The sequence below is a fragment of the Triticum urartu genome, chromosome 2A (assembly GCF_056163025.1).
Source record: "Triticum urartu cultivar PI428250 chromosome 2A, HENAU_Tu73, whole genome shotgun sequence".
Lineage (NCBI taxonomy): Eukaryota > Viridiplantae > Streptophyta > Magnoliopsida > Poales > Poaceae > Triticum > Triticum urartu.
Window position 1 is genome coordinate 210,768,383 of NC_141874.1, and position 9,817 is coordinate 210,778,199.

The following is a 9,817-nucleotide window of genomic DNA, read 5'->3' on the forward strand; positions in this document are numbered from 1 at the left end:
ATCACTCACATGCATAACCGAATCATTATTAAGAGATAACATGTATAGTTGGCCTCATCTAACATCGATGCCTACATTCTTATTACATTTGATCAAAGCAAATTGTTTCTTACCAAAATGGCACTCATACATATCATCATCTAAACGAGAAACTGAAATCAAATTCCTACTTAAGGTAGGCACATAAATAACATTATTCAATCTAAAAGTGTGGCCAGTGTGTAGCTCCAATGTGAGAGATCCCACAGCTTCAACATCGGCCTCAACTCCGTTCACAACCTTAAGCTTTCTTGTTCCTCCTCTTATAGTTTGGATCGTATCGAATCCCTGCATAGAGTTAGCAACGTGAGTGGTTGCCCCTGAATCAATCCACCATGACTTCATAGAAAAATCGACATAAAGAGATTCATCTACAAAAGTAATTTCATCAATACCTCTTTTGTTCATCCATTTTAGAAAGCCTGGGCAGTCCCTTTGATAGTGTCCCTCCTCTTTGCAGAAGTTACAAGCATTTTCTCCAGCAATGGAGCTGCTAGGAGCAGAAGAAGAACTGTCGGCTTCTTTACCCTTGAATGCCTTAGGGTTGGATGGCTTAGTGCCTTCTTTCTTGACTTGCTTTTTCTGAGGCTTGGGAAAACCTTGCCCGTCATGCTTTCTCTTGTTAGAGCCAACATGAAAAACATGGTCTTTCTTCTGCCTCATGATCCTCTCTTCCTCCTGGACGATCCTTGCGGTCATCTCAGAGAGTTGCCATTTTTCCTTTAGAGAGTTATAGTTGACCTTAAATTGTTCAAACTCTTCTGGAAGAGACTCAAGAATAATTATGACAAGAAGGGCTTCACTTAAAGAACACTCCAAAGCCTTAAGTTTGGTGTAAGCATTTACCACCCTCAATATGTGTTGCCTAACGTTTCCATCAATAGTGTATTTCTGAAGAAGCTTAGCAAAAAGCTCATGAGCATACACTTTGTCGGAGCCTTTAAATTGCTCCTCCATTTCAGTGAGAAATTATTTAGCAGTGTCTTTCTTAGGGAGTGCTTCAGAAATGTCCGGCGATATTGTCGCTTTCATGATGAGAAGGGCAATATGGTTGGACTTGTTCCACTTTTCCATCTTAACATCATAGTCTTTCTTTAGTTCTGCATACCCTGTAACACCTGCCACAGGTGCCACAGGTTTTTCTTCCCTCAAGGCATAGTCAAACTCATTACAACCTAAACATAATTCGACTTGGGACTTCCAACGAGGGAAGTTACTCCCCGTAAGTGGTTCGATCGTGTCGGACCGGAATGGAGCGGAAGCTGAAATTATCATAAAAAATTCATAAGTAAACTTGCATGATTATAAATTTACGTTGGTAAATGAACAAACATGCCAATAATTTTAATTTCAACTCCATGTCAAAACACCGTTGGGCAGAAAAAACATGGAATTAAAATATCATAAGTGATGACTCATAATAATAAAACAACGTTGGCCGAATTAAAATTAGAGTAATTTCATTCTTAATTTAAGCATCAACATAAAAAAACAATATCATTATTTGATGCTTAAATAAGTTCATCATGCAAAACACAAAATAAATCTTGAATAAAATATCTCGTTGGTTCAATTTTACCTAGAATAATAATGTGTTCATTATATTTTTAGGCATTTTCTGTTTTAAAAGGTGCAAAAACATAATAACTATTAACTTAAACGCACGGGAAAAAAAACAGAAAATCGCGATAGTGATTTTGGCCCAAAATTCCCATGGCTGCACGTAAAAGAGCCCAGCCCGGCAGCAAAAACTCATTAAAAAAACGCTGAACTGTCACAACATGGGCCGCAGCCCACGGTCGAAAAAGGGCCCATTAGCGCCCGCCGGCCCAGCAGGGAGCCGCGCGATGCTCTCAGTCGTCGGATCGAGCCGATGGCTCGGATCGCCCCGCAAACAAGCAAAACAGCCAGCTGGGTCAAAACCCTAGACCATTTCCCCTCCTCCTCCCCGATTCTCATTCTCTCGCAGCGGCGTTCGACGGCGGCCCGAAAGGCACGCCGGCCATGGCGGCGCGGCGGCTGCGCTCGCCGGAGCAGCATGTCGTGGACGACGTCCGGCGTGCTCCTTCGTCGAGCGTGGCTGCTAGCGTCCTCATACATGGCGCATCAAGGAGGGAGGATGGGCGCCGGCCACCGCGGCATGAAGGGCGACGTCGACCTGTGCAGCGTCGGCCACACAGGGGGCACGTCCATTAGGACGGCGGCAGCTCAAGTTCTTCCCGCGCGTCGTCCTGAGGACGGCGGCGTCATGGCGTCTCCGCCCTCGCACTGCGGTGGACGCAGTGCGGGCCCCGAAGGGAAGAGGCGGCTACGCGGCGCATTAGGTGAGGATTCTCCTCATTTCTTCTCCAATTCGTGTACATCAGTGCTTGATTTGGGGGAAAAACAGTCCTAATTGCTGAATTAGGGTTCTTACGAAATTGGGGATTTTTTCTAGGGTTCTTGATGTGGGGATTCTACTGTTTGTATACTGTTTAGACCTCTGCCTTATAATTTGCTTATCAAAAGAAAAAAGGGGATCAGTACTTAAACATGATTGATTCTTATCAACCGTGACAGAACCATGAGCTTTAATCTTTAACATGGGTTAACTAAAAAAGAACTAACATTAACAGTAATGATCCGAAGCAAAATTAGGGTATCACATAATGATTTTCAGACGGCAATTGGCATGAACATCAAACAATAGCATGAGCATGGGGCTACAACTTTTAATCTTGATCATAAAACCCTAAACCTGACTTGATCTAAACTTGATGTTGATCTACAGATCAATAATATAGGGACCTATTGCAATCAAACTTGGCGAATGATACCATTGTTGGAATAATTATGCATCTCTAGGATACCATTAGCAGGAACTGATTGCATCTAGATCACCTAAAAGCATGAACAGAGAAGGGTTTAGGGGATCATTACATGTCATGGCAGTGGACATGATCGCCTGCTTGGTGCAGGCTTGATGCAGGGGTGATGTAGTCGAGGTAGAGGTTCTCCTCGACGTCCTGATTCCTTCAGGACGCCACCGACACTGCCCAGGAATAGCGGCGGCGGCTGGTTTAGGTCTTCCCGTCGCTGCAGCACGCCCCCTGATCGGATGGGGTGAGAGAATATCGGGAGGAGAGTAAACCTTATGTGAATTGTTTTCTCGCAGGTGGCCAGCTCTCTCCCGTATCCTTTTAATATGGCGCTGGCGACAGAGGACCCAAAACCTGAGTTGGTTTTTGGGCGCCCCCGATCAGGGCGCGTTAGTTCTGATCGAGGCTCACATACAATGGTACGTGGACCCCTTCACTTATCGTTATCCCTTTTTTCTGTTAGACTAATAGATCTAACTGGCCTGTTTAAGTCGTCAGACCAAAACCAACAAATTTGTCTACTTTGTGCAGTTTACATATTTTTCCATGGCTTTAGTTCATGATTTCAGACTTCAAATTTTGAGGATTGTTTGGAAGTTGTACTCACGGCATCATAACTGTTCTATGTTATTCTTTATTTCATTTATCATCACCTTTGGCTACTTGTGCATGCTTTATGAAAAATCCATTTGTCAGCTTCAAGTGCAATACAAGTGTTGAATTGTGCTCCACTGAGCAACAAGCCCCATAGGGGTAGTGTACTCTGAACAATTATCCAAGTAGTCACGGTAGTGGATCTGCAAATATTTTTATCAAGGTATTATGTCATCTTTTAATTTGCTTCGCCAGTCTAAAATAATCGGTTTTCTCCAGATTTATCTTTGATGTGAGCATTTTCAAATTCCTTTATTCAGAATCTTGGTAAGAAAATTGACAACAGATAATTAAAAAAACTTATTAGCCGGGTGGGAGGAGAGGGAATAAGGCTAGTCATAGTGGGAGTAACTTAGGTAGTAACATAGCATATTTGAGAAATTTTTGCTTATGTGACATGTAGTTAATGAGAAGTGGTAACATAATATGTTACTGTAACATAGCGCTTTCCAAGACAAGATGAGTCTACAAGTCATTAAATGGAGCTACATATGACACTACTACTATGTTACTTTGCACTATGAAAGTACTAACTTAGACTAGTGTCATATGCATGACACTAGTATAAGTTACTCCTCACTATGACCAGTCTAAGAGAGAAGAGTGGAAATACAGTCATATTATATTGATTTGTGAGTTGTAGCAATGCACATGTTCCTAAAGGTATAAGTTTAGCGCGGTTAAAGTTAAATCACTAAGATATGTATGCCCTCGTTGCAACGCACGAGCAATTATTTAGTAAGGGCCTGTTCGGTAGCTCGCCAGCTTGCAGCTTCCGCGTATCCGCGAGCGGAGCTGGCCCGAACGGCCCGGCGCCAGAAAGCTGGCTTCCCGGATCGAACCAGCATCCACGTACAAAAACTGGGAGCTTGTGTTTCGTCGATTTCAGAAATCGCAAGAGTTGGAGTTCCAGCTATTTATGGCAAGCTGCCACCGTGAAGTGAAAGAAAACGTTTCGTCAGAAGAAAAGACCGGAGCGACTCCCTTCCCTCCCTACCAGGCCAGAAACGAGATTAATGGGCCAGCCAACTCCAACTTGGGCCAAGTTTGGCCTGTCCTCAACTCCCAATAGGCCAGAATCAACTGAAAAAGGCTGCCAGCCCATACGTTGCGAGAGAAAACTGGAGCTGGTACACCGAACGGTTTTCTGATCGCTAGCTTTCATTTCGAAAGCTGGCATACGAAACGGGAAGCTGGATTTCAGGAATTTCAGGAGTTGGGAAGCTGCCGAACAGGCCCTAAACAATTAGATACACAAGAGTACAAACATACAGATCTGAAAGCGAAGCAAATGGATGGTTTGAACCACGCATTTGATGTCCCGTGCACTGTGCACGGTAGAATTGCTTTCCTCACACCATTGGAGACCCTTGAATAAAGTTCGAACTATGTCACTGCGAGGCATAAAAAAAATACAAGCACGGATGACATTACAAACAACATCGAATACTTCTATATATACATACGAACGATAGTTGTTACACCAAGGCACACCCATTGCACTTCATAGCAATGCTAATAGAAAGATGAAGCTGTATGTAAATAGCATACCAAGCATCCTCCGCAGGATTAAACACGCAAAATTGGAGCCAATACCTACTGTAAGACGACTCCTTGTTTGTTGAGGCAAATGAGCCTTAAAAGCTCCTCTCCACCCCAATCGCCTTTTGATCGGCATAAACAGGAAGCCTAGCTGCCAATTAGATGGGTTGCGGAGCAAGAGAGTAGCGATGGTAGACATGCATACCACAATGGCGATCCGCTCACTAACTGGGCTCAAGACAACATAAGCTCCTAGTGCAAATGCTGCAACCATGCCTCTTGTCGCCTGCTCCATGCAAACTACAGAGAAGAACATGTAGAGTGCACGAAGCAGTGGATGAACATGATCCGAACCAGCATAGGTGAGCCAGATGGTGGACAACGTGGAGCCCACAAATGCAAGTGTGTTTGCCATCACAAATGCCTTGAAGGTGTATCTATGTGACAAAATTGGTGCACCAGCATGCGGATGGCCGTCAGATATGGTGCCACCGGGTAGGGTGAATACTGCTGCAAACGTGACTGTTGAGACAAGGACGGAGCCAACTACTAAATTCTGCGCAATGTTGCTGAATTTCTTTAGCTCGTTCCCAGAGGCTTTCCCAATGTGGAACTCATCTATGAAATGATCCAGGCGACGTGGAGTAAGGACAGCTCCTGTCCATGCTAAGCAGCGAAGTATAATGACCTGTGGATTCTATCAGAACAAATCAACATTTCAGAAAAACAAAGCAGCTGAACTGGAAATGTTCTACAGCCAAACAAGAATACACATTAAACTGTGCCAAGAAGAATAGATTAGTAGGCTCAAGAAGATTACCAGTGTATAACTCATCCCTTTGTCAGTTGCCAGTACCGCAAGATCTAAGGCAGTGAGGCCCTTGTTGTTCACTATATTTGGCAGTACACTTTTATTTGCCATCAGAAGGCTTACTATCATCTGGTCTGCATTCTTGACTGCAAGATGCAGAGCTGTATTCCCTTCATAATCCATGACATTCATCATTCTTTCGAGCTCTGGGGTACCACAGAAATGCCAAACAACTTTCCATTTCTTATACTCAACAGCAATATGTAAAAAATTCCTTCCTTTACCATCAAGCTTCTCATCAGAATCTGGGCAGTGTTTGCAGAGTTCATAGATTAGTTGACCATACCCCATTTTAGCAGCAACATGTACAGGAAACAATCCATTTGAATCTGGGACATATGCTGGAGAAGTATCATATCTCAGTAACAGCTTCAATGCAGAAATGTTTCCAGCAGATGCAACATAATGAAGAGGAGTGCTTCCTGAATCATCAACTTCTTTCACAAGTGCCGGATTCCACTGCAACAGTTCCTGTGTCATTTCTGTTACTAAAAACTTAGTAACCATGTCAACTACACAAAATCCAATTTAACATTCTAGGAAGATACTCCCTCCGGTCCTTTTTACTCTGCATATTAGGTTTGTCCGAAGTCAATCTCATCCAACTTTGGACAGCCCGGTGCATGTAGCTCCCGCTTGCGCAGGGTCCGGGGAAGGGTCCGACCACTTTGGGTCTATAGTACGCAGCCTTTCCCTACATTTCTGTAAGAGGCTGTTTCCAGGACTTGAACCCGTGACCTCATGGTCACAAGGCAGCAGCTTTACCACTGCGCCAAGGCTCCCCTTCCAATCTCATCCAACTTTGACCAAGTTTATATAAAAAAATTACAGACATTCACATAACAACACCAATATCATTAGATTCATCTTGAAATATATTTTCATATTATATTTATTAGATATTATAGATGCTAATAATTTCTAATATAAATTTGGTCAAACTTAGCAAAGTTTGACTTTTGGCAAATCCAATGTGCAGAGTAAAAAGGACCGGAGGGAGTACTATTTAGAATAAACAATAAAATAGTTTTTTTAATCTAACAATAAATTAGTGCTGGAATTAATATAACCCTTGTTGTCTTTTGAAGAAAAAAAAATCCTCATTCTATACATATTCACAGGATATTCAACGTGAACCAAACAATGTGTAAATGTATTGATTGTTCTGTAAAGTAGCAAAGATGCAAACAAAACAAAAGTAAGTAACTGATCAAATATGTCACTCAAGAACCAATCAGGAACAATGACGAACTTTCAAAATTCAAAAATCACTTTATGATGTCAATTACAAAAATGAACAGAGTTCTGAGGTAAATAATACACATGGTATCTTGACTACGTACGCTTACATGTACTCCCTCCGTCCGGAAATACTTGTCCGAGGAATGGATGTATCTAGATGTATTTTAGTTCTAGATACATCCATATGTATCCATTTCCACGACAAGTATTTCCGGACGGAGGGAGTATGTCCTATCTTCTACTACAAACTTAAAAAAAAAACAGCCCATGGTATTGGTATCTTACCTATGGATATACAACCAAGAAGATTTATCAACTCTATTTTTGGCAGGAAAACTGTATAGTTACCATACAACTATTAAGATTGATTAACACTACACTTACTATACACCTAAATTAAGTGTTCGCACAATGAAATTAGAGGGGGTGGCTGTCCCTAGGGGTAGCAGGCTATTTCGCATACTCAAATGTAGATGAAATATGAAAATCGTTCAGAAGTCACAGCGAATACGAATATTAGACTGAACTTTTGATTTCAATTGCAGTTTACAAGTTATCAAATTTTCAGTAGACTTAAATACGGAAGCTTTTATCTATAATGATTAAGTCCAAACAACTACATGTTTTGTAAAGTTCTCCGCCAAGTTCCGCTCTATCTTCTGATCCTGATCCTGAAAGGGAAAACCCCATCCTATCCTTTGATCCTATCTATCTTGTTCTTAACCCACGCAGATCCCATAATTACATTTCTTCAAGAAAATTCCCGTTATATTTACACATACTGGTATACATTTCCATCATTCCATACTTAGATATCCTTTTCAATCGGAATATAGGTTCTTTTTACATACTATTTAATTTTTTGGTCTCATGAGCCGCACTACCCATTTCAGTAGTACTATCCCAAACTCTAGTGCGTGCCAGAGTCACCAGAGTGTCTCCATCTCAAAAATAAAGAAAAAAGAAGGAATCATTACAGTCAGATCATATAGCGCCACAAACAGTAAAGTGCCTACCAACACATACCCCACTAGCCCAAATCAATCATGTTACCCTTGACAGCTTGCGCCATGCGAACCAGATACCCCGAACCCAACATTGCTAGTTGGTACTGTTCGAATTTAGTTGAGTACAAGCGTGAACCTAGCCTATAACTTCTTTTTTCTACTGAAATTTAAAGCAGAATCAAACAGAGCAGAACCTAGCTTACGCTAAAATTCAAAACAGAATCACCTGAAAGCAAATTGTTATATTAAAGAGAAACCAAGAAAGAGTACCCTACCGCTTGATTTAGAAGTAATTTCTAATCTCAACTGAGCTATAGTCCAACTAAAGATTATTTTCAGTCAATTACAGGTGAAGAAAATACTTCAGGCACACATCTTGCAGAGTTGCCAATAAGGCAATATAATAACCAACAAAATACACAAGGCGATGTCTCGTCAGGCACTCACCGTTACTCGTGAGGACAGCGGCGTGGAGCGCCGTGCGCCTTCCCGGGCCCGTGCACGAACACAATGTTGGCACCTCATCTTCGTCGGCGTCGGCGTTCTTATACGACTTGATAAGAACGCGCACCATCCCAAGTGATCCTGCGGCCGTCGCCATGTAAATCGGCGTCTCCCCCGCGCCACCGCACAGCCCCGCGAGCCCCGGGTCCGCGGCGGCCAGCGCACGCGCCGCGGCCTCGTGCCCGCCCCGCACCGCGTCGTGAAGCGCCGTCTCGCCGCGCTTGTTAGTGGCGCGGGTGAGGGCACGCAAGGACGGGGCAGAGGGGGAGGAAGCGATGAGGAGGGCGGCGACCTTGTGGGCCCCGGCGCGAGCGGCTAAGTGGAGCGGCGTGTCCAGAGCGGCGTTGCGCGCGGCGAGGAGGCCAGGGGCGCGGCGGAGGAGGAGCGCCGCGAGTGCCGCGTGCCCGCCGGAAGCGGCCACGTGCAGGAGCGTGTTGCCTCCTGCGGTGGTAGCGGTCTCGAGGTCGGGCGCGGACGGGTCCGCGAGGAGCTCCTTCACGAGCCGCCGCTCGTCGCCGCTGCGCGCCGCGCGGAGGAGTGCGGGCCTCAGGGATGGCGAGGTTGCCAGCGGCCGAGGCGTTGCGCAGGACGCGGTGGACGGCGGCGAGGTCTCTGCCTGGGGCGAGGACATCGTGTGCGTGTCGGTTGGGACGAGGGGGGAACGTGGGTGGTTTACTTCGGAAGATTCATGTCACTGACGAAGTGGCGATCGGTGACTTCCTGTGCTTCAAAACAGTGAGGAGGCAAAACTAAGTCGATACCATTTTCCTATCTGTCCCCCGGTGGTTTAATTGTGTACACATGCCCCTTTTCTTGGACCGCGTTCTTCCTTTCGTTTTTTTAACATCACTATAGACATAAACGCTCATATACACGTGTATACACTCATCCATATGAATGCATACACGCACACCCTATTCCTATGAGCGCCTCCGAAAGACTGAACCGGCATATCATCTTGTAATTTACGAAGTCGCTGTAGGCATCTCGTCATTTTGCTATGTACTTCCTTCCGTGACACATCCTGTATAACCTTGTTGGGTCGCATTTTCTAACGGTTTTACAGGACGTCAAAACATCCGACCCGACTAGGTTCGGTA

General features: G+C 44.2%; 2 protein-coding genes across 3 annotated transcripts; both read right to left on the reverse strand.

Annotated features, from left to right (window-relative positions):
* Positions 1-280: 280 nt before the first annotated feature.
* Positions 281-1,011, reverse strand: LOC147984593 (uncharacterized). Its single transcript, XM_087541171.1, has 2 exons — positions 435-1,011; positions 281-327 (listed from the first exon to the last, which is right to left on the reverse strand). Exons 1-2 carry the CDS (start codon positions 994-996, stop codon positions 281-283), a joined length of 609 nt encoding a protein of 202 aa, XP_087397297.1. The 5' UTR covers positions 997-1,011.
* A 3,965-nt stretch (positions 1,012-4,976) lies between these two features.
* LOC125536812 (uncharacterized) lies at positions 4,977-9,587 on the reverse strand. 2 transcript variants are annotated; one of them, XM_048700082.2, is made up of 3 exons: positions 8,661-9,587; positions 5,914-6,446; positions 4,977-5,781 (listed from the first exon to the last, which is right to left on the reverse strand). In XM_048700082.2, the coding sequence occupies exons 1-3, from the start codon at positions 9,346-9,348 to the stop codon at positions 5,056-5,058; spliced, it is 1,947 nt and encodes a 648-aa protein (XP_048556039.1). In that variant the 5' UTR covers positions 9,349-9,587; the 3' UTR covers positions 4,977-5,055. The 2 variants fall into 2 exon arrangements, with proteins under 2 accessions (XP_048556039.1, XP_048556038.1); XM_048700081.2 differs by having other exon boundaries at positions 4,977-5,790; positions 8,661-9,579.
* Between the last annotated feature and the right edge of the window lie 230 nt (positions 9,588-9,817).

What these genes read in the sequence shown, in the direction of transcription:
- LOC147984593 (XM_087541171.1), bottom strand. Translation starts at nt 996, where the DNA reads ATGGAGGAGCAATTTAAAGGCTCCGACAAAGTGTATGCTCATGAGCTT. An exon ending in AAAATGGATGAACAAAAGAG is followed by an intron (nt 328 to 434) that starts GTATTGATGAAA and finishes AACTCTATGCAG; the next exon opens with GGATTCGATACGATCCAAAC.
- LOC125536812 (XM_048700081.2), bottom strand. Translation starts at nt 9,348, where the DNA reads ATGTCCTCGCCCCAGGCAGAGACCTCGCCGCCGTCCACCGCGTCCTGC. An exon ending in CGCTGTCCTCACGAGTAACG is followed by an intron (nt 6,447 to 8,660) that starts GTGAGTGCCTGA and finishes TTTTAGTAACAG; the next exon opens with AAATGACACAGGAACTGTTG. An exon ending in AAGGGATGAGTTATACACTG is followed by an intron (nt 5,791 to 5,913) that starts GTAATCTTCTTG and finishes TTGTTCTGATAG; the next exon opens with AATCCACAGGTCATTATACT.